The sequence below is a fragment of the Megalobrama amblycephala genome, linkage group LG11 (genome assembly GCF_018812025.1).
Source record: "Megalobrama amblycephala isolate DHTTF-2021 linkage group LG11, ASM1881202v1, whole genome shotgun sequence".
Lineage (NCBI taxonomy): Eukaryota > Metazoa > Chordata > Actinopteri > Cypriniformes > Xenocyprididae > Megalobrama > Megalobrama amblycephala.
The window spans coordinates 23,685,091-23,710,710 of NC_063054.1; the positions used below are offsets into that span (position 1 = coordinate 23,685,091).

Genomic DNA, 25,620 nt, shown 5'->3' on the forward strand with positions numbered 1-25,620 from the left:
AAAATATTGAGTTATACTGTACTTTAACTAGTAAATAAAACAAGGAAATCACTTCAGCTTTTAAAAGTGTATTTTTTATAATTTTCAAGCCAACTGACCAATATCCTTCAGGTTAAAAAAATATAATGTAATTATGTGGGTTTTTTTTGAAAAATGAAACAACAACATACATACATACACACACACACACACACACACACACACACATATTATATATCATATTATATATATACACACACACACACACAAACTATCGAGTTTATGGTCATTGAATGGCTTTCCTGAGGTAAATGTTACATTTTGTTTGATATATTTGTTTGCAAGTTTTATTGACTTCTTTCTGCGGTTAAAACTACGATTAAGTGATTACAATAGAGATGGATTCATTTCAGTAAGTTCAGTAAATACTTTTTATGTTTATTTTGCGCTGTAATAGAGAGGCATAGGTTCACAAGCCGCTTGAACCTAGGTGTTACAGCAATCTACCACACAACGTTAAACAGCATCACCACCACAAGTATTGTTTGAATCCCGTAGTAATATTGACTGAATTTAAAAGCTTATACTTAGTTTTATATCAAAAGTAACCTGATCTGTCGGTGCATTGTCTGTGTCCTCTTTGCTCTGCGATGCATCTTTCACTGTGTGAGAAAATGAACGTGTGGCGTGAGAACAGTGAGTTTGAATGAGAGTTGGTGGCCCTGCATGACAGTATTCTGTAGTTATGCTAAACGTTATGTTTGTTATGTTTATGCTATGTTAATCTCCCACATTTCACGGGTTCGACTTCGTTTGCACTATGCTCTCCAAAGCGCTGACTTCTTTTATTGGATTGGATCCGGGAGGGCTGCATTACAGTATTGCGCTACATCGCCCCACTGGTTACACCGCGTTATTGCAGGCCCTTCAAATAGGTCGTATGCCATCAAGAGACTATTCGACAACAAAAATATTTGTCAACAATTTTTTATTGTCGATAATGTCGACTAATTGTTTCAGCCCTACAGTCAATACTTTCTAGGATGAGAAACGATTTTGGGACAATTTTGTACTTCAATGAAAGTACAAAAACAAAAACTGCTCCAATCAATCCATTCCATGGTGTCTTAAAGATGGAAGTCCAATGTCAACTTATTGAGCTGGTACAGGATATAAATTAGGATAAAAATATACACTATCACCTTTCTCAGTGGCATTAAAAGGATGAAAATGAAAATTCTGTCATCATTTACTCACCTTTATGTTGTTCCAAACCTGTATGAATTTTCTCATCTATTGAACACAAAAGAAGATATTTTGAAGAATATCGGTAATCGGACAGTTGATGGGAGCCACTGACTTCCATAGTAGCAGTAGTAGTATATCATAGTAGTATTTTTTTTTTTATTATTCTACTATGGAAGTCAATGGCTACCGTCAACTGTCTGGTTACCAACATTCTTCAAATTATCTTATTTGGTGTTCAACAGAAGAAAGAAACTCATGCAAGTAAAACTTGAGGGTAAGTAAATAATGACAGAATTTTCATTTTTGCATAAACTATCCCTTCAATTGGTCTTTTTTAACTTTACAATTCAACAAGACATAATAGTTTTAATGGCCAGGCCATGTTCACTGATGTTAGTGAAGTTTTTGTGTCAGAGGAACCACAGAGAGAGAGAGAGAGATGGAGATGGATGCCAGTGATGTAATGAGTGTGTGACTCTACTAATTTTTATCACATGACATGATCCATGATCCACAGCTCTGTGTGAGTGTAATACAGGAAATGGGCTCTTATTCCTGGACCTCACAGGTCACACTGTGCACAATGAGGCTTGCTCTTCGTGAGCGGCTGTCCATAAAACTGGGGCAGATGATTTACACCCTGGTGCTATACCTGGGAGTGGGGCAGAGCAGAAGGACAGGAATGTTCTAGAAAATGGCTTTGGAATGGGAGAATGTCCTCAGGGTTTGGCCAGTTGTGGGGAAAAACACTGCCAGTGATGGAACGTGGTGCACTGCATTGATGTTTATTTGTGTGATCAATGTCTTTGTGTGTGAGATGAGTCTTTAAAGGAGCTTGCAGTTGTCTAGTCAATATTACTGGGGTTTAATCAGCAAATCTAATTTTTAGAGCAGCTCATCTGTGAGGAAATGTGAGATTGAGTGTGAAATTATCCAGGTATGAGGTCATTATGTGAAAGTGAAGCTTGTGCCCCGTGTGTGTGTGTGTGTGTGTGTGTGTGTGTGTGTGTGTGTGTGAAAACCTTCAGGCTTGTTTCATTCTATCAGTGTTACGTCTCGTGGGTTATTAACTCTCATATATTACTGTTCACATTATTACTCCTTGTTCTTGCCTGAGGAGAGAGAAAACTATCCATCTCTGTTCATAGTTTCACTCTCACTTTCCTTTTCTTCACCTTTCTCATTCCTTATTTTCAAACTGTCTATTTATTTTCTTTAATGTCCAATGGGAATTAAAGGATTGGAGAAAAAAAAGAAAGAAAAAAATATATATACACATACATACCCCCGTCCTATCAGTAATACTACCAAACCACCAATATGCATACATAATGAAATCATATGTATATCATATGGCATGATATATTATGTATACTATCATTCAAAAGTTTGGACTTTGTAAGATTGTTTTTAATGTTTTGAAAGAAGTCTTATGCTCACCAAAGCTGCATTTATTTAATCAAAAATACAGTAAAAACAGTAATATTGAATAGTGAAATATTAACATTTGAAAATGTTTTTTATTTATATTATATATTTATAATATATATATATATTTAAAGTGTAATTTATTCCTTTGATGACAAAGCTGAATTTTCAGCATCATTACTCCAGTCTTCAGTGTCACATGATCCTTCAGAAATCATTCAATACTGATTTTGTTCTTCATATTATGAATGTTGAAAACAGCTGTGCTGCTTTATAATATTTTTGAGAAAAGTGATGTATTTTTTTCAGGAACCTTCAATCAATAGAAAGTTCAAAAGAACAGCGTTTATATAAAATATAAATCTTTTGTGACATTATAAATGTTTTTACTGTCACTTTTGTTCAATTTAATGCAACCTGGCTAAGTAAAAGTATTAATTCTTGCTGACTCCGAATGTTTGAATGGTAGTGTATATCATATCACTAAATAATATTAAAGTCATTTGTAAATCAAACCAAAAAATGTTTTTTATCATGAGGTTATGATTTTCTTTTTTTTTAGGTAACATTCTTTTTCTATTATAAGTAACATTAATTTTAAAGTAACAAAAATTCAGAAAAATCAAAATGCTACAGTGAATGAGGCTTTGTGTGAGAGAGTTTAGGAACCATGCAACTTTTTCAACGGCCTCTTCACACCTGTAGACAGATAAGAACCTGTCTGCCTGAAGCTATCTGTGTTTGAATGTCTAAAAGGGATATATCATGGAAAACAGGATTCCATTGCTATAGGGAGGCACTACCAGGAATGTTGTCCTGGGCCCCAGAGAGAGAGAGGAGGCACATAAAAATCGTGTCCCATAAAAAATGTGTTAACCCATAATTTACATATGGCCTTAAAGATACAGTAGAAAACCCATATAGCCTGATTAATTCTTAGAATCACAAAAGTGTGGGAAATAAAAGCTTAATTGTTTAGCTGATTTTTTAGCTTGTTTTTCCTCTCTTGCTCTATTTGGTTGACTCTGTCTCTCTGTGTATCTTATCAGTCTGTGAGAGGAGACCAGAAAACATTCCACTACACATACTCTGTAGCGCTGTCTGCCTTTTTATTCTCATCAGTTTGCTTTGCACTGCATCATGCTCCCTGATGTTCCCTGATTGTTTTGACAAATTAATTTGAATAATTAAGTCATTCACAATGATTGTATGCATATGCATATTGCATGAGGGTGAACATCATCTTTTGATCAAGCACCCTTGCCTACAGCTATTGTCTCGTATTGTGATATAAATCTGTTCTGAGAAGTGAGATCATATGACCTTTTCTGATTTCAGCTAGATATGGCACTTTCCACAAATACGGTATTGTTTTTAAATCAAATCTCGTGATTTTGCCGTGAGAACCATTTCTTAACATTGTGACCCTAGTAATACATCATTTGGACTCTTTTAACAGCATATCAGAAAGACAAGTAAATAATCTTATTCCATTTTGTCAAACTTTTACACAAATTATGTTAAATAAAAAAAATCTAACTTTCTTTTACATTCATGGGAAATATAAGTTTATCAATATTTCCAAAAAATCTTTGGTCTCAAACTAGCTCAAACTCAAACTAGAAATGTAAATTTAGACCACACTTGCAGCCTTTCTGCTATCCGTTGTAGTTTTTTTTTTTTTTTTTTTTTTTGTTAATTAATACATTTTGTCTGTTTAATTGTTAATATTAAATGTTTATTTATAGTTGAATGTTATAAAGTAAAGAAATCAGAAAAAGCAGATTTGTAAACTATTATAAACATCCTAAAATTTGGTAACAGGTTTGTAAGAATGGCAAATCTCATTAAAAATTAATGCAAAATAAATAAATAATAAAACTGCATATTTAGTTGGATCTCGTGAGGTTAACAGGTTAACCATCTCCATTCACTGACCATTTGTTGGAGAAAAAAAAACTTTTTTTTTTAAGGTTTCAGGTTTTCAATAGGACACTTTATGTCCTATTGTGGAAAATGCCATACACATTCTTCTCTTCTTCTACGTAAAACAAAGAGACCGTATTAAGGTGAGATTGTCCGTGAAGGAAGGACATGGAAAAAAAGCATGGAAAATAATTCACGCTTATTGTACTATGAAAATCCAGAGAGAATAGATCACATAGAACTGATAATGTTCACCCCCTGCATGATTTGATGCAAACAGACATGCATTAACAGCTTCATGCATTTTTTGTTTTTTAAAATAGGTATCACCAGAAGTTTATAGCCCATTTTTGAAGCAATAATAAAGTGTAAATTGGTCTGTCATGAGGCCTTTTATGAATGGCCAGAGTCTGACATGGGTCATTCTCACATAAGGGTCGAGGCCGCAACCCTCATTAAAACCTCAGTGGCCCTCTGTCACTCACGTTCCACCGTCGTCTTCATCGGCGTGCGTCGGTTGTGTCTGACAGCTGGATGTGTCTGTGCTTGTGTGAGTTTTGCATGCTTCCCGCTGCAGAGGGCAGAGCGCCAGCCCTGTGTCGGCCGCCCTATTGTCACGGTAACAGACGGCTCTCCGCCATGCGTCTGCCTGATCAGCATAACACAGGCTGACTTTCTCTCTGCCTCTCTCTTGACCCCTCTTTCTCTCACCTCCTCTTAAATCAGACAGTAATGGGCCCACGGAGAGCGTGAGCGTATGGTTCTCTGACAAAGGAAGGTGGAAGAGAGTTGTAAAGATCTCCTGCACTTCAACTTGGTTTATTTAAACAGAAAGGAGACGGCTGTAGATTAGCTGGAGGCCATGGTCCCTCACACTTCAGCGGCTCTTACTCACACTCTAGGCTTTTCTTTTCCTCTCTTCTTCAGTTAGATTAATCACATCAGTTTCACAGTCTCAGTGCTGAAGAAATGAGCTTCTTGGGTCACCGGGCTTTTTTGTTATTCTCTTTGGATTTCATTCAACTTAAATTTGTATTGTTTCAAGTAATAATGCCTTCGCATTTCTTAACTCTAAATCAGCTATTTTGATTTCAAAGAAACATGTTTCTTTTTATTTTCTCATTTCAAGTTCAAAGTATAATAATAAATATTATGTATATATTCAATTATTTGCATTTTTTTAAAATTAAATATAATTATTTTAAAGACTATTTTAAAAAGTAATAATGCCTACACATATCATACTACTAAATCAGCTACTTTATGTCCATCATTTAAATCCATGAAATTAGACACGCCCCCTCTTTCCGAAGCCCCGCCCTCAAAGATGCCTTGAGACATTTGAAATCTGAGATTGAGGAGGTGAACTGCCACACTTCCTCTTAGTCTTGTCACAGTTGTCAACAGCAAAATTGTTTTTTTGCACAACAAACTTTTATCTGACATCGCCATGTATTAAAGTACCACACTTCCTGCTTCTCATATATTAGTTTCTCTGTGAATGCACTAAATGAGGCGGAAAGTGCCCTGAAGATAATTTAACAGATTTTTTTCACATGATACACTATTGTTCAAAGTAAGAAATGTATACTCTTTATTCAGCAGAAGAGATTTATGTTACCAAAAAAAATTCCATTTCAAATAAATGCTGATTTTTCTATTCATGACAGAATCCTAAAAAAAGAATCTTTCCACAGAAATATTCACAAATGTTTTTCAACTGAAAATAAGAAGTGTCCACAAATCATATTAGAATGATTTATATTAGAAAGATCATGTGACACTGAACACTGGAGTAATGGCTGCTGGAAAAAAAGAAAGTGAAGTTGTAATAATACTTCACAATATTGCTGTTTTATTGTAAATTTGTTAAAATAATAGTAGTCTTGGTGAGCATAAGTTTTTGACTTCTTTCAAAAACACTTTTAAAAATTCTTACTATTTAATATATCTAAATCAACCTGACTAGGCCAAAAAAAACAAAAGTCCTTTTTATCGGTCAGGTCAAGTAGAACAGTGCTTGAGGATATTTCCTTTTCTTTCTGCTAACCGACTCAAACTTAAGTCTTAAGGGTTTTTCAAAGTTTTGATGCCACTGAAGGAGCATTTAACAGTAGGTAACAGAGTGAATCTGGCACTTCCCACAAGTCATCATCGTGTTTTCAGGCTCCACACTGGTGATTCTCCTCTCAGGAGAACCGTTGAGGTTTGTGGCGGGTTGCCAGGTTGGCTGTCAACAGATCAATGGGACGTGTGGAGCCCTCGCCAGTTTAATTCTCCTCCTGATTGTGAATGTTTTCTGAGAGGCTCCCCAGGGATGCCAGGTCTCTTAGTATGCTAATCCAACAGCATTAGATAAGCCCGGCTTTCACTCTTTTTTAGCCTTCACACAAACATTAAGACAAATGAGAGGTTTTGTGGTTGACTAAAAGAAATTGGAAAGTCCTCACTCATGAAAAAGATTTTGCCTGCTTACACAGTATTCTTTATCCAGGGACTGGAAATCTCAATTATACAGAAAAGAAAAACAAGAAGAAACAAAGTTTTTTTTATTTTTCAAGTAATTATTATTATAAATGATATATATTTTGAATATATATTTATATAATATACCATATAATTGCATTTTTAATTATTATTATTTTAAAGTCTGTTTACACATATTTCAATAAAAACACTTATATTTGATATATTTGTTAGCTTCTATGTTAAGATCCAATAGACTTACTGTTAAAAATGTAGACTTTTTTTTAAATAAGCAACTTTCTGTTTAAGTGTCAAATATATTTGGCAACGTTTTTTTTAATATAATATATTATTTTTATTATAATATTCACATCTGTTATTTGGTAAATTAAAATGTAATTAGAGAATCAGACCTGTTCTTGTTAATTTAATGTTACTGAATTGGAATAAGTTCATATTTGGTCAGTTTAGATCATTTTTCATTACTGTCGGTGTTTGTGGAGCAGATCTGCTGTCCTGTTCTCATTCCAGTCCTGTGAGCTCACTGCGATGATATTGCACTCTTTAGAGTAGAAAATGCCCAGGGCGGTTCCAGCTACACAAACACCTAAACACACACGCACATATTCATACGTCATGATCATTTGCATGTATGGCTGCATTCCCATACAACGAGACACGAGTGAAATTTACAATATTTTTGTTAGCATGAGAGAAAGACAGAGAGTGAGACTAATCACTAATGTGTGATGATTGGTTTTCTGGCATTTTTGATGCTTAAATTAAAAAAAAAAATGGAGTTGTGGTTGAATCAATAATATGGTATATAATACAGTATGTTCAGTCTAAATTGCTTAATGAATGTAAAAAAATTAAAAGAAGTAATATTTTTTGTCTTCCAACACTGTAGAAAGTGTATAATGTTTATTTGTCACATTATCAAGTGATTTCTACTTGATCCAACCCATTAAAATTACTTTAGTTGGTATGATGAAGTCAAATTGATTCACTCATATTAGATAATATTCATGACTTGCATAAAACCAGTTAAAGGGATAGTTCACCAAAAAATGAAAATTTTCCCATTATTTACTCACCCTCAAGCCATCCTAGGTGTATATGACTATCTTTCAGACGAACACAATCAGAGATATATTTAAAAATATCCTTAGTCCTCCAAGGTTTATAATGGTTGTGAATGGGGGCCTCGTTTTGACATAAAAAACAATGCATCCATTAAAAAAAAAGTAATCCATGTGACACCAGTGGGTTAATTAAGGCCTTCTGAAGCGAAGCAGTGCTTCCCACACATAGACTTTACTTGGGCGGGCCGCCCAGGTATAATAACGGCCGCCCAAGTATATTTGGAGACACATTTTTGCTTTTATTATTTTTATCCTCTTATACTTTTATATCAGCGCAAGATAATGAAACCATCCGTGATTGAATAGCTAGTCGTTTCGTACCTGCTCATTATGTGTGCATCAGAACGGTTTGCTCCCGCTAACATTCCCACGCGTGCTGCATTTTGCAAAGTCACAAGGCGGCGCTGTTGCGCGTTCTACAAGCTCGTGCAACAGCACTTCAGACTCTATGTTCAGACTGCTTCAAAGTGATTCTCAATTAGTGAAAAGCGCAGATTTATGCCAAGCGATTGCTAATGAACTCAAGTTGATGAATTATTACAATGTCTACTTCATGGCCTTTATATAAAATGTTTTATTCGGTTGTAAGAGTCTGAAGGATCAGCCAGCAATAGTACAGACATTTCAAAATAAGAGTCCCGGTGTATTTCGGGCTTGTTTATAATTAAAAGTCAAGTAGTCAAAAGTCAAAGTAATTAAAAGTTTTTTCTTTTTGTTTTGGGCATTATTGGTATTTTGGTTACACAATAAATTGTATTTAATTTGATTTCCATTTAATTCATAGTAAATTATTGTAGTCTCCCCCACAGGAAGAAAAGACTAAGAACATTATTTGACACATATATTATTCATTTTATAAATTTTACTAGTAAAATCTGTGTCCCATTCACTGAGAGAGACACTATATGATAGCAAGGAGAGCATAGGAAAAGGATAAACATTTAAATGCTGTAATTTTGCATAATTCACAATGCATAATAATGCATAATATTAGTATGTAATTAAATGTTATAGTATGCTATTAATTAAAATTAATTTCAATAAATAAAAATACTGTTAAAAATCACACATTATTTGTTTGTCACATGTAGTAGACCATTTCTGTGCCGTGGGTAATAGGAGGATTTTTCGCCCGGCTACCACCGCAAGTATATTTCAAACCTGTGGGAAGCACTGCAAAGTGATGCGTTTTTGTAAAGAAAAATATTTAGCTCTCTTCTCTGCGCCTCCGCGTTCATCATTACTTTGTGCATCAGGTCAAAGGCTGTTGTTCCACCACAAAATGACTTGCGCATTCTGCTTACGGTCGTCCGTCGGAAGCTAGTTATTTGAATTTATAAAGTTTTAAATATGGATATTTTTCTTACAAAAACGCATCACTTTGCTTCGCTTTTTTTATGGATGGATACATTATTTTTTACTTCAACCCCCCCCCCCCTATTCACTGCCATTATAAACCTTGGAGGACAAAGGATATTTTAAATATATCTGTGATTGTGTTCGTCTGAAAGAAGACAGTCATATACACCTAGGATGGCTTGAGGGTGAGTAAAAACTATCTCTTTAATTTATATGTTACAGATGTTACATTTTTGCAGTTAATATTTAACATGAGCTATACTTGTGCCATGAACTGAACAAAACATTCACTGTCACAAACCTGGTGGCTTCTCATTTTAAAACTTGTTTAACAGCATGCTTTTAAAAACTCGCACAAAGCATGCAAACATGGCATCAATAGTTACCACACACTTCCATTTAAAACACACCTACACACACACATGCCAGCTGTCACTGTGACTAAAATCGTGGCTTAGGGTGGAGCAGATGACTCCTGCTAATGAGTAATATCTCCAGCTATACTGTCTATGATTGATGTTGTAATACACTAGTGGCGTATAAGCAGTTGCTGGGAACTGAAGGAAAAAAAAAAGCATACAGGCTTGCACTCAAAGGCCCTATGTTGTAAGACCTTTGAAGCTGATATCTTGAACGGTATTTAGGGTTTCTTTGACCTTTATAGGCATAACATGCTGAGAGGATCACATATGACCACTCTCACGGTAGCTTACAGCTTCCTCTTTTTCCAGGATGGCAAGATAGGAGGAACAAGGAGCTGAGCAGCCCTTCTGGCCTTATGACACTTCTCTTTTTCCTTTCCTTCCTGTCATTCTCTCCCTCCCTTTAGCTGTCAATCCCACCAGTGACAAACATAAGCAAAACCACTCTGTTGTGACATGACACACACTTACAGGAAGGGGAAAGGGTTGTCGACAGGATGGCCTGAAGAACAGATGGAATCTAGACATCACCCCCACGTCACATCACTCCATCAGACATGCACACAAACACACGTTTACATCTAGGTCAGGACATGCCATTGACGTACATTGTTTAGACAATAAAAAAGTACTATAAACTGACCCAGTCCCTAACTTTACCTTTTTGTTCATTTAATGAATAAATAAATAAACATTTGTCCACAGAAATGAACTAAAATTGACGAAATTTTTCGTCAATTTTTCATCTAAATTTTAAAAAAATGAAGGATATTTTGAAAGACAATAATACTTTATTCAGCATATGGATTTAATTTATCAAATGTGACAGTAAAGACTTTTACACTGCTACCAAAAAAGGAATTTTAAATAAATGCTGTTTTTTTTGTTTTTGTTTTTTTTACTTTTTGTTCGTCAAAGAATCCTGAAGAAAAAAAACCCTGTTTCCATCCACCTATTTTTATGTGCACTTTGGGATATTACATTAAAAAACGCTGGATGGAAATGCCAAGATGCGCATGCATTTTTAAAAATTAGCATAAAAAATGTATGCACTCAGTTGAGGCTGATCAAATTTTTAATCCGATAAGAAGACATGCACATAAACTACGATGGAAACACATTTACCAAATAAACCCCTTTGTATGCACAACACAACACAACACACAAAAAAAAAAAAATCATGTGACTGCCTCAACAGTGGATGTGATTGGATAACTGGACTAACCTGTGGATCAAATTATTTGGAATAATGACCTGCCAGAAGAGATAGCATTCCCAAACACCAGGCATCCAAATGCAAGATAACATAACAGCGTTTATTGTGTATCGTCTGCGTGCTTTGAGGTGCAAGTCATTTATGATGTAGGAAAAAAGATCCACAGAGCCCTGATTGCAGCAACTTCCATTTTTGTTAGATATTTTTTCCCAATATCCCAGGAGGAAGTGACGATTTTGTTCTCTTGAACACATGAGATGGAAACGCTGCTTTATTCGCACGTCTTATGCGATATTCCAATTTTGCGCATAAATTAAGTTCGCAACTTTGAATGGAAACATAGCTATTGATAATAATATGAACTGTTTCTTGGGCACTGAATCAGCATATTGGAATGGTTTCTGAAGGATCATGTGACACTGAAGACTGGAGTATTGATGCTAAAAATTCAGCTTTGCCATCACAGGAATAAATTACATTTTAATCTATGTTGAAAGAGATTTTTGTTCAAATAAATGAAGCCTTGGTGAGCATAAGAGACTTCTTTCATAAACATTACAAACTCTTGCTGACCCCAAACTTGAGGTTTTGCTAATTTCTTTGGAAACAAATTGTCCACAAAGTATATACACAAGTGTCTAACAGTCTCCCATCATACTCTCTCATACTTTTGTGCCTTTTCTCTATAGCTTTAAATGCCAAACTTTCCCTTCATTTGAGAAACACCCATTTATACTATATAAGCATGTCGCCTAGGTTGTTTCATTGTGAGCCAATGTGAGTGTGTGTACACAAGGTCTGTATTGTGTTTGTCTGCGTGCATTAGTCATTAGGGAGTTTAAGCTCCCTGATAAAGGCTCTCGTATTTTAGAGCTGACTCTATCATGCCATCTGACTGGTTTTAGATGGCTTTTGTTTCTATTCACTGAAACGTCAACATCCTCCACCCCACATGGGGAGCGCTGAGTGCAGGTTGGAGTCAGCTGCATGCAGGGGTCATCATTCAGGGGTGAGGGGTCAACACCTGCCTTGCTTTGAGCTTTAACATGTTTGGGCTGCTTGTAATAGGTTTTATTGGAATTCTTTTGGAAAGAACTCATTGACATTTTCAGTTTGACTTATGTTAAATTAAATGGCTAAGTAAATTCCTAATGTAATTAATTAAAGGGTTAGTTCACCCAAAAATGAAAATTCTGTCATTTATTACTTACCCTCATGTCGTTTCACACCCGTAAGACCTTCGTTCATCTTCGGAATACAAATTAAGATATTTTAGTTGAAATCCGATGGCTCTGTGAGGCCTGCATAGGGAGCAATGTCACTTCCTCTGTCAAGGTCCATAAAGGTACCAAAAACACATTTAAATCAGTTCATGTGAGTACAGTGGTTCAGTATTAATATTATAAAGCGATGAGAATACTTTTGGTGCGGCAAAAAAACAAAATAACGACTTATTTAGTGATGACCGATTTCAAAACAATGCTTCAGAAAGCATCGGAGCATTGTGAATCTGTGTGTCGGATCTGCAGTTCGGAGCGCCAAAGTCACGTGATTTCAGCAGTTTGGCGGTTTGACCCACGATCCGATTCATGATTCGATACACTGATTCATTTTTCGATACACTGATTCATTTATGCTCCGATGCTTTCTGAAGCATTGTTTTGAAATCGGTCTCACTAAATAAGTTGTTATTTTGTTTTTTTGCCACACCAAAAGTATTCTCGTCACTTTATAATATTAATATTGAGCCACTGTACTCACATGAACTGATTTAAATATGTTTTTGGTACCTTTGTGGATCTTGACAGAGGAAGTGACATTGCTCCCTATGGAGGCCTCACGGATTTCAACTAAAATATCTTAATTTGTGTTCCAAAGATTAACGAAGGTCTTACGGGTGTGAAACAACATGAGGGTAAGTAATAAATGACAGAATTTTCATTTTTGGGTGAACTAACCCTTTAACTAACAATTATCAGTAACATTTATGTTAGATGCCTTGCAAGTAGATGCAAGTTAGATGTCTTTGTTAATGCACATGAAAAATGTTACATGGAATGGTATGTGATAATGCATATTTTCTCCCATTTGGCAGCTGGCAGAGTCTTTTTTTTTATGCTTAATTTAGTCTGTAGTTTAGAGGGAAGAGCTGTGTCCTTTTGGCCCCGAGCCTACAAATTAAAGGCAGCATTTGAAACGTTGCACCGCCTCCTAGTGGTCAATATCCAAAAATACAGGATCTAGAGTGTCATTACTATATGGACTTATTTAAATTATTGGTAAGACTTTACAAAAAGGTTTAATTATGAATTCATTACATAACAATGAGCAATAAGTTCATGTTTGCTCAAGTCCATGAAATAATATTAACAGATACAACTTTTGTATTAGTAAGTGTTACAAATGGTATATTCTTCAAGAATCTCTTTTTGATTATGGACAATAACTATTTTATCCCCATTGTGGGATGAGTGGAAAGCCTCCAAGTGGAATCTGGACTGGACTCATTTGCATGGCATAACGTTATCTCTGTTTTTTTAACCAATAAAATTGGAGTTCTTTAACTTTTTTTCCAGTTCACAAGTATTATGTTGAAATGAACATTAATACATGCTTTAAAAAGTATTTTTCATTGTTAGTTCGTAACTAATGCAGTTAAACCAATAGAACATTATTGTAAAGTTTTATCAAATTGAGTTATTATTAAAAAAATATTTTTTGTGTGTGTTTAAGATAAGCAGATATGAAGTTTCAGCTCAAATGATCTTTTGGTAAAACATCTTTGCAGGTTTGAATCCCAAAAGAGATATCAATAAATCATGATGTGGCAATAAAAAAGATAATATTCTATTTGTTTGTTTTGTTATAACCTGGTACAAGAAAGCAGAGACATGGTGCTTGTCCTCAGCAGACACTGAGCTCTGTTTCCAGGAAACTTCCTCCTGTGGGCCCTGTGCTTGTTTGACACCTTCTCAGGAGAGATACGGCTCTCGTCCCAGTGATGATACTTCCTCCCAGTTATGAACTAGCTGAAACAGTTTTTGGGCTGAGAAGAGAGAATTCTGTCAACTGACTTAAAAGGACAGTTCACTCAAAAGAAGAGATTTTGATATTTCTTTTATTCATGCAATGTAATTCAGTGGTCACCAAAACTATTTGGTTACCACTATTCCTAAAATATATATATTTTATGTACTTTAGAAGAAGAAATAAAGTCACATTGCCAAATAAATACATTTTTGGAATGACACGAGGGTGAGTAAATGATCACAGATTTTTCATTTTTGGGTGAACTATCCCTTTAATGACAATAACATTTGTCTAAATATACTACTGGTTTCCACATTGACCAGATTCGTAGGACAGAGTGACTCAGAAACAATAAAAACAAGTTTTTTTGGGTGTTTTATGGCCTTTGGTTTCACGACACACACGCACACAGACATGCTTGGGGAAATAAACACACTCTCAGACGCATCCTGTGGAGTACCTGCATGCCAGCCACTGTTATGTGGGCACTCTATAAACCCATTTTCCTCATGGACAAAATGGCATGTTATATCTGAGAAGAGACCTTAATAGTTGCTCTACGCTCTGAATTATAACATTGGGAATAAAGTTTATTGAAAACTGACAGACCACACTTGTGTGACACATAGAGGTTACACTACCACTCCGAAATTTGGGGTTGGTAAGATTTTTAAATATTTTTGAAAGAAGTCTCTTATGCTCACCAAGGCTGCATTTAGTTGATCAAAAATACAGTAAAAACAGGAATACTATGAAATATTATTACAATTTATATTAACTGTAATCATTCTAATGATTTGATTTTCAAAATGTGAAAAAAGTTGTGCTGCTTAATATTTTTGTGGAAAACATGGTTCATTTTTTTTTTTTTTTTTCAAGATTCGAAATAAAAATCTTTATTTGATCAAAAATAAAGAGTACTGATCACATTACCCAGAGAAGAGATTTTGATGCGTGCAAAGACGGAGCATGTTTACGGTGAAGATGATAGATCAGAATTCCTTCGTTCATTCCTGTGCGGCATACCAGAGAGAGAGAGGAATGTGTTGAGGAGGTCACTATAGGTCAACAAGTATTTGCGGGACCTTGTTCTGAAGGTGATGGCCAGCCTCTCAGGTTCATGGAAGCCAAAGGTCAGAGGTCACCCGGAGGGTTCTGTTAGTTATGGGTCAACTCATGATCTCTCTGTGAATAGGAACAGAGAAAGAAGTGATGAGAGCACTGATAGCGCCACTTTTATTTAATGGCTTCTTCCTGTTCTTTCCTTCTATGCCTGCTTCAGTGCTGCTTTATGATTTCGTCTTTCTTTCCAGCATGAGCCACATTGAATTAAACAAATATTTTGCAATATTCTCCCACATAAGCTTACTGAATAGCAAATACACACACGCTCACAGATTTTATATAGTTGTACAGACACTCTTAATACTCACAAGGACAAATAAACCCAACTCGTATAAATGTGGGGACAGAGCACAATAAAATCCTTCCCTTGGAATCTTGGTAAGCCTTTAAAAGCTTAATTAAAACAGTTCCCCAGTGCTTTGCCAATTTGGAAACTCCTTTGTTTAGTAAACAAAGATCTCCAAGCGAAATGTGGTGGAAAAATGTCTGGTAACTGAATGTAAATGTGAGACACACTTTTAGATACATTTAATGGAGTGATTTGTAGTCTTATTTAATTTTTATTATTGATTAATATTTAATTTTTTGACAATTAAAAAAAAAAACTGGCGGCAAGTCCATATTGTTGAATTATACTGAGTGCTAGCTAAGCCAAACAGGTTTTTGCGAATGTGAAACATTTACCTGCTTTTAAGATAATGGTCAGAGCGTGTGAAGGTGTTGAACCGGTGGAGAAAAATATACCCCTTCCGCCTATTTTTGGGTTAATCATCATGTGCACAAATTCATGACATGTCTTCCTTCAGAACTCTGCTCAGGTTTCCTCTCTGACCTGCCGTGTCAACAGCAGTTTGCCACAGGCGTGTCAGAGGTTCACTGTGTTCAACAAGCAAAACATGCGTAGCATCAGTCTCATTTTAACTCCAAAGCAGAAGCCTGTTGCTGATTGGATTTTGTAACGGACAATAAGGCCAGAAACATACTCAAGATGTATATGACGACATTCTTGCTTTATTATGGCAGTAAAAAGCATTGTACTCAAGGGGGCGATAGAGCTACCTTCATATGTTATTAACTTGGATGTTTTGTGTACATCAAAGTATGGAGTCAGTAGTGTGTGTGTATATATATATATACATACTGCTCAAAAGCCCAAAAGATTTTTAATGTTTTTAAAAGAAGTTTTGTCTGCTCACCAAGGCTTAATTTATTTAATTAAAAATACAGTAAAAACATTAATATTGTGAAAGATTATTACAATTTAAAATAACTGTTTTCTATTTGAATATATTTTACAAAGTAATTTATTCTCGTGTTGGCAAAGCAGAATTTTCAGCATCATTACTCCAGTCTTCAGTGTCACGTGATCCTTCAGAAATCATTCTAATATGATGATTAGTTCCTCAAGAAATATTTGTTATTATTATCAATGTTGAAAACAGTTGTGTACTTTTTTTTTCAGGATTCCTTGATGAATTGAAAGTTCAAAAGAACAGCATTTATCTGAAATACAAAGCTTTTGTAACATTTTACACTACCGTTCAAAAGTTTGGGGTCAGTAAGAATTTTTATTTTTATTTTTTTGAAAAGAAATTAAAGAAAATTAATACTTTTATTCAGCAAGGATGCATTAAATCGATCAAAAGTGGCAGTAAAGACATTTATAATGTTACAAAAGATTAGATTTCAAATAAACACTGTTCTTTTGAACTTTCTATTCATCAAAGAATCCTGAAAAAAAAAATATTGTACACAAATATTTTGTACAATTGTAAACAATAAATGTTTCTTGAGCAGCAAATTGACATATTAGAATGATTTCTGAAGGACCATGTGACACTGAAGACTGGAGTAATGATGCTGAAAATTCAGCTTTGCCAACACAAGAATAAATTACATTTTAAAATATTTTCAAATAGAAAACAGTCATTTTAAATTGTAATAATATTTCACAATATTGCTGTTTTTACTGTATTTTTAATTAAGTAAATGCATCCTGGGTGAGCAGACAAAACTTCTTTTAAAAACACTTTTGAGCGGTAGTGTATAGTGTAGTGTATGAAAGATCATGTGACACTGAAGACTGAAAGTTCAGCTTTGCCATCTCAGGAATAAATGGCATTGTAAAAAATTTTAAAATAGAAAACAGTTATTTTAAATTAGAATAATATTTCACAGTATTACATTTTACTGTATTTGTGATCAAATAAATGCAGCCTTGGTGAGCATAAGAGACTTCTTTCAAAAACATTCTTACTGATCCCAAACTTTTGAGGTTTTGCTCATTTCTGTGGACAAATGTGTGTCAGCAGTTTTACCTGAAAGTGAAAATTGAATTGTGAAATTGGCTTTGCTTAGCACATAGTATTCACATATATGCATAGTATGCTTTGGTCATAATACCTAAACTAACTAAATGAATTAGTTTGAAGCATTTGGAAAGATGCTATTTGATCATATCACTGCTTTATTTTCGTAGTAAATAACAGAATTAGCTAGTTTTGGTAAACGGAGAAGCTCTTGGTCAGACTATGTGTCTTTATTCCAGATACATTGTATGTTTTATCTCAGCAGTTGGGCGCTTGGCCCTGGTGAATTATTAACGGCATGGAGGGCTGTTGATTGCAGTGCTGAGGATAAAGGTTGGATCATCTAGCTGTGTGTTTTATGAGAGCAGAGCTGTTTGTTATTACATGTGGCTGTGTGGATGTATGGAGGTTTTCTAGAACAGTGGGACCAGTGTGTCACAGGCTGCTGCGGGGGTGAAAGTTTAATCATTAATTACACACACTGTATATTTACGGCCTGAATTTGTTTGCTATTCCCAATGTGAAAGTCAAACAACCTGATTGATCTTACCATGTAGACGTGTTTTGAAGTTGGATAGACACTGGTCATTCTGTCGTAAATAGAAGACTTTGACTTCACTTTGATTAGATTAGATAAATGAACACAAATGACAGAGCTGGTTTACATGCTCACACACATACGCTCATGCATTCAGATTTTGGAGTTTCAGAAAATACAAAAACAGCTAACAAAAAAATACCATGGTATATTACCACATTTTTTAGACATGCACCAGACTAATTCCATGGTATTATTTAAATACCTGCAGATCTCTCAGCCTCTCATTTTCCTCTGCCTGCTGGCTGTGTGTTAATATTTGTGTGTTTGCCAACACAAAACACCTCTTTTGTTTTCATTCCTTACTTCACGTGTCGTTGGCATAGTTTGTGTGTGGTTAGCTGGATCTTCTAGTCTAAGCAGGTCTAGCAGGCTGATCTGCTGGTCCTTAATATTGTGTATGGGTCAGAGGCAGAGCCAGTGGATGTGTTGGCCAAGAAGTCTTTAGTCTGTAAGGCAAGTCAGCTTTGACCCAGGATCAGACTTCTTTGGCAGACTTTCAACTTTATAATGGGAAGGACCCCCAAATATAATGATCATCTTATGAGGGGACAATAAAAAGAAATTATATAATAATTAAAAATTAAAGAAAGCTGTATATTTTCATGTATAAACTTATTTGTGTGAAGAATAATAAGGACAAAATTGTAAAGAATAACAGTCTCAAAAATTATATTTTAATATAATTAAATACATTTAATTCTATATAATTATACAGTCAAATCAAACAATTTTGATATATTTTTACTAGTGGGTGCAGGACACTATAGTTCATTTATGTAAGTGAGGATAGCAAAATAAAGTAAACTGTGACACATTATACCCAAAAATCAGTAAAATTTGGAACCAAAAATTATTCTTTGACACTTTGACCTGAGCATATTTTGCTTAAGTGTTATCTGACATAATTAAGATTATTTACTTTTTGCTTTTAACAAAGTTAACATTGCAAATAAAAAGATCACTTGAATATATGTAGATTTCAAAGAAAAATGAACTAAAATATATTTAAAAATCACAAAACTATATGCATATTTGTTTTTTTCTTAGTGGTAGGATACATTTGTAAAATATGTTTTCTCTGCACACCAGTTTGAAAGCCTCTGCCTTAGAGGATAGTAAGAGTAGGAGGGAAACCCAGAGGAGGAAGAGAAGTGGAGAGTCCAGTCGCCCTTCCGTGGTTGCCGTGCAACTGGAGGGGAGGGGCAAAGATCAGAGAGAGAGTTCAGAGAGGAGCAAGGGAGTGGTTGGGGGCTGGTTTAAGGTCATATTTCACCAGCACTCTAGTTGTTTGTAATCCTAAACTTTCAATCCTACAGTCAGTGTATGTGGGTGCTATCTCTAGACAACTGTCACCTAGAGATCAGGGGAACGCCTGGTCTGACGCTCTGCAAGACGAATGTGAATGCGATTGTATGCCCATGTGTGTTGAAGTCCCAGGTGAGTGAACACCCTCACGTAGTGAGTGCTGTGACGTTGGAAAGTCAGGAAGAGTATCCGGTGGTGGCTGTCCTCAGCGGCAGGGAGATAACATGGTACACGGCGACAGAAGCACCTGATCCTGTTACCGGCTAATGAAAAAGGAAAAGGACATTCGAGATCATTCATCATCCTTTAGGAACTTTATGCTGGTGATGTCTTTAATCCAGGTGTTTTTAGACGCAGTGTCACATGGGTTTTGTAAGATGATCACTGGCCTGTGAGAATGGGAGCATTTAAAAGTGCTAAAACTAACCTTATTGAGCCTGATTTTCTTCAACTGCAACTTGAGATTTAAAGGCTTTTAAACCGGACTCAGTCTTCGCGGTGGACGTCAAGCCTCAGTCGGGGGAAGACTAGCGATTTTCCAGCCTGCTGCTTGGGTTAATTACTGCTTGTGGGTTGCAGCACTCGTGTTGGGATTTCCAGGATTCACAGTGGAGGTTTTTCTATCTAGCAGACAAAAAAGACATAAAGTTGTCATCCAGGTTGTAACGACACCTGTGGATGTGGACCAGTGAATTTCTACAAGTTTGGTCAGTTCATTATTTTTTTTTTTGGCAACAGATTTTATTTCATTCCGTAGGAGCCTCATGGATTTAAAACCCAATTACTTCAAGTATACACCATGTGATGTAGTTCTACTTTTGATTTCACACTTCTGAGAAACAGTCCGTCGCAGCTTAACTCTTGAGCTTTTAAAGTAACCTCGACCTTATTGACTAATTTTTAAGAGGGTATGATGAGGGACAAGCGTTCTGGGTCTTTTAGGAGAGACAGGGACAAGACAGAAAAGGCCGCCCCGATCTCTCGTGCTCTCAGCTGGCTGAACGTGTCCTCGCTGTCACAGCAGACCCGTAAACTGTTCCGCAGCCAGAACAACCTCCATAGACACTCCCACACTCCACATGGAGTGGATGAAGATGATGACGACTGGGTGTATGAGCCCCAGCACTACACAGGTGAGGATACACGGTTTCATGGCGTTCATGTGAGCATGTGTACTTTGTGGTCAGAGATCTGAAAGACTCCTTTGAGGTCTCCTGAGGTGGACAAAATTGGGGGTTTTGAAAGATTTTTAAATGTTTGTGAAAGAAGTCGCTTAAGGCTGCATTTACTGTATTTGATCAAAAATACAGAAAAAAATAATATTGTGAAATATTATTACAATTTATCATAATTTATTTTAAAAAAATTTTGAAGTGTCATTTTTTCCTGTGATAGCAAAACTGAATTTTTAGCAGCCATTACACCAGTCTTCAGTGTCACGTGATCCTTCAGAAATCATTTGAATGTGTTCATTATTATCAATGTTGAAAACAGTTTGTGGCGCTTGAGGATAGTAATGATAGGCGCTTTTTTTTTTTTTAAATGTACGGTAATGTATAAGTGTTATTTTAGATCCTTTTTACTGTTTTAATCAGCTTTTTTATTACATTTTAAAATAGTAGTCTCTATATTAATATATTAATGATGCCATAACTACATGAATAATAATTATAAAATATTTAGGTTTTAAATGCATTAGAGCATGTCAGTTTCATTTGGAATCCCTCAATGTAATTGTTTTATTCTTATATTTATTGAAAAAGTTGAGATGAGATGTGATGAGATGTTGAGAAAGATGTTTGTTTATATAAAAATAAACATATTAATTGTATTCTTTAAAAATTATATAAGCACAGTATACACTATACTTAAAGCTTAAAAAGCTTGTTCACTATTTCCTCCTATTCTATGTAGTAGTTGTATGTAGTAAACTAGTGATCAAATTGCTCCATGAGATGTCTGGTTTAACAGCTAATAGATTCCTCCATTGTTCTTGCAGGAAGTGAGAGAGTAAGTTGTTTACAAGGAGGGAGAAATTAGGCCACTGTCTTTTTTATTGCGGGTTTGTCTTTGTTTGAGCCGTTAACACGTCTTCCTTGTCGACAGGTTAAGTGAGGGCTGTAGGGCTGGACTGGAGAGGGTTGACCAGAGGGCTTTGAGTTCAGAAATGGGAAGACAGTGCTAGAAAAACGGATATAGTGACTTAAGATGCGCCTGCGTTAATGGGTGATGTCACCGACTGGTGGCGATAAGGGTGTAAGAGCCAATGTCAACTGTGTGTGTGCGGACCCAAGGGGAAAGATGCCCTCATTGTGCCTTCTGTAGTCACTCCGTCAGACACAGCTGTTCGGCACTAATACTGAATGTCTTGATAATGCTCTTTCAAATAATGGACTGAATTACCCTTTTTTAAATTAAAGTAACATCTGCATGAAAGTTGAGTTGAGGTAAGTGGTGTTTTTAGCTGAGAATTGTGAATTTAATTTATTCTTAATGTGTTAAAATATGAAGTGTGTATGAAAACAAATGCAAGTTAGTTAAATCTTTCAGGTTTAAATCTTTCTAGGGTGAAACTGATTTTCAAAAGCAGATGGAGGGAACCATATTAATCTCATGCATATCTTTTTGTGTTGGCCTAAATGTCCAGTGGCACATACTTTGCTTTGTAAATCAAATGACAAATCTGCCACTCCTGCATGAAAATAGGAACTCCACCCTGATATCCCTGTAGACTTTTTGTTTATTGGTTGACCTGTTTGTGTGTGTGTGGGCTTTGGAGCAGAGCTGTAACTTTATGCTGGTTCGTATGAGATATTCTATCAGGGTAGAGTAAAGTTACTGTAGGGGTAACTAGTCTTTTCTCTGCTGACTCTGCTGACTCCCACACTCTATTTGTCATGACTTTTGACAATCAGATATTTTGCAGAACAGATTTGTCTATTCAGTTCCAGCATGAGCATAGTGATGATTTGTCAATGTGGGTTTACAAATACCTGGTGCAATCTACATTGGTACAGAGTTCTGAATTGTTTTGTGTAAAGTCACAAATCAGATTTTATCTATCAAATGACAGTTCCTTTTCAGCAATTGGCATGATATGTTAAGCACTGATAGATGTTTTCAGCATTGTGAAATGCTTTACTCGATTAAAAGCATTTTGAGCAGTATTTTCCTAAATATTTTAGATTTATTATGCATGCTTCATTTTTATGAAGTCATATTAAATTAGAGACTAGATTTTTAAACTGGAAAAATTAAAAAATGTTTTAATTAATTAAAATGATTTTTGGTCACACTGCACCATTTAAATGAATAGCAAATTAAAAAAAAGACTGATTAAAACATGATGACCAGTGCATCTTAAAAGATACACTTTTTATACCTTATAAATTAATTTAAAAAAAAAAATCATTTACTGAAAAAAAGGCTTCCTTGTGCCTTTTTCTATTATTTTTCATTTAAAGTCAGCATGAATCAGAAGTTGCGATAGTCTTTTCTTCCCTGTTGTGATGTATATCCATGTGAAATGGCTTCTTGAGCTAGAAAAAAATGTAGGGGGGACTTGATTTTGTCCATAGGGAATTGATTGGATTGTTGGAATGTTCTTGTTTGCTGCTTACGGCGATCTCATCTGAGTGCAGGTGGTCCCACCCTCGTGCCAGAAAACATCAGAAAAGAGGTGTTGTTGCAAGGAGGGGAAGCTATTTTGATTAAAGATTACGAGGGCTCATGAATTAAAAAAAAATAATGATGTGCATGGATAAATTATTTATAATAAATACTGCAGTATTCCATAAAAAAATAAGAATTGTTGATTCTGAGTTAATGCTGACTTTAACCTCATGACATGCACATATGCGTGCAGACACATGCATGCCCAGTGTTTTCCCTGAGGCAGGAAAAACACTCCTTTTCCATAGCAGAAAACAATACAGGAATTTCTACAAAAGCCCCTAAATTGTTAACAACCGTACAAGCTTCTAAATTTAAAACATATATTTATTCTTTTGGCACCTACGCTGGTACGTGCAAGCCTAATTAAACTACCCTAACTGCTGCTCCTGCGCTCTTTATTTAAATGCATCCTATAATTTTGGGCTGTCAGGCCCTTGTAGTTGACCCATAATTTCAGAGTGCGGGTTGCCCGGTGTCAGGATGTTTTTGCCGGTTACTATGGCAATGAATTGACTGATTGTGTGTGTGGCTGTCCTGATTCTCTCTGGGACAGGCACACATGTCTGCTGGAGACAAAATCTCAGTCCAACAGTCTTGGGACACAATCTCTGCTTTTGCTGCTTGTGGATTAATTGATGAGTTGGTTTTGTTGAAATGGTTGATGTTGTGTGGGTTTGGTTCATTTCAGTAGATTCACAAACCACTGCAGAACTGCACAAATTTACCCATCTACCCAAAGGATGCACACTGGATTAAGCCTGATGCATTTTGTTTGTTTCTGAATTGAGTAAGTTAGGTAAGAGATCTATATTATGCCGTTATTTGGAGATTCATGTGGAAATGCCTCAGTAATGTGTAATCTGTTTTATCTGGTTAATCCAGATATTGTGTAATGATTTCTAAAATAATTCTCTCAGTGCGATCGGTTCTCTTTTCATGATTGACAGTGGCGGTACAGGCGCGGAAACATGATGGCGGCGGGTTAGTCTTTGAAAGAATCATTAAAAAAACAGCTAATAAGAATCATTAGGTGTGTTTGACTTGAAGCGGTGCTGCACAGACTGATCGGTGTATGACATCAAAGTACCGTGAGAGAGGACTTCCAGTAAGATGGCTGCGTGAGAAGTCATAAAGTTCACTGCTCCCGACATTTCTCTTGAATTAATTACTTCATTGGTGACTTTCTTGGCGCAGTTTGGGAATATAAATTAGGAACTTTATTAGCACAACATGCCGAGAGCTAATGCTAAAGAGCCTTCGGACATCACCGAGGATGCCGGTGGTTCTATGCAAGGTGCGGACGGGGCCGCCTCGGACCAGGGTGATGATATTGTAATCTGGAGAACCGCTCCAGGAGAAATAACATTAGAGTGATCGGCATCCCTGAAGGTTCTGAGGGTACCTCTGAGAGCTCTGTTGCTCAAAGTCTTCGGGAAGGAGAGATTTACCAAAGAGCCGAAGGTTGACCAAGTGCATCGCTCTTCTCTCCTGCCGAAACCTAATCAAGCACCGATTATATTCATTGTCAGAATTAACCATTACCAGATGAGGGAACAAATTATCCGACATGCACAGGAAAAGGGACGGATATTATATAAAGGATCTCAGCTTCATTTCTACCTAGACGTTAGCGCTGAAGTGGCCAAGCGGAGGGCGGCTTCCAATCACATCAAGGCCTAGCTGAGAGAAGCCGGCATCGAGTTCGGTTTGCTTTTCCCAGCGCGCCTGCAAATCAATCATGGCGGATTGAGACACTTTTTTGACTCCCCGCAATTAGCTATGGAGTTTATTCGGGGAATCATTCCCCCCTCGATGGACCAAAAAAGGATGCATCTAATAGTATGGAAAGAGCCATTAACATTCTTTTGGTAATAGCACTCAGGAAAATTCATGGTTTTAATTTAAATGAAAGTGCTGTGGAGACTTTTTGAACTAAAATATGTGTTGTTTGGTAATGGCTCTTAGAGTGCAACTTTATTTTGAGTATGGTATTGTTCCAAATATAAGACAAAGTTTTTTTCTTAGAAATACATCTAAAAAAAACGGGTTCGTCTTATATTCAGGGTCTAGACTTTTACACGTCAGTAATACACCGCAACAGTAGGTGACGGCAAATACACATAAAACGAGTGTGCCAAGAAATACTGTGTGGCAGAGTGTAATGTTAGAAGATCGCGAGTGCAAAAAGACAGTCTTAAAAGGCTAACAGTCAAAGAAAAGCTTACTGTCTAAGAGCTGCATGACTGTCAAGTTTGCGTGCCTCGCTGATGGGACCAAACTTCCCCCGTACGTGATTTTAAAAAATATGACAGTACCCAGATTTGCACACACGCCAAATATTTGATCTCAGTTTAGGAAGCATTTTGGTTTGCAGGCAGCCTCTATT

At 36.0% G+C, this 25,620-nt stretch overlaps 1 protein-coding gene across 6 annotated transcripts in view; it reads left to right on the plus strand.

Annotated features, from left to right (window-relative positions):
* The window catches only part of nhsl1b (NHS-like 1b), a 115,151-nt gene that overhangs the window by 37,315 nt on the left and 52,216 nt on the right, over window positions 1-25,620 (plus strand). The window contains exon 1 of one of the 6 annotated variants that reach the window (XM_048206831.1): window positions 19,270-20,692. The exons of 3 other annotated variants lie outside the window; for them this stretch is intronic. In XM_048206831.1, coding sequence (XP_048062788.1) covers window positions 20,470-20,692 — 223 coding nt within the window. In that variant the 5' untranslated portion in view covers window positions 19,270-20,469. Of the gene's footprint in view, window positions 1-19,269; window positions 20,693-25,620 lie in introns of those variants that run through there. 2 more of the 6 variants (XM_048206837.1, XM_048206838.1) reach the window with 2 other exon arrangements.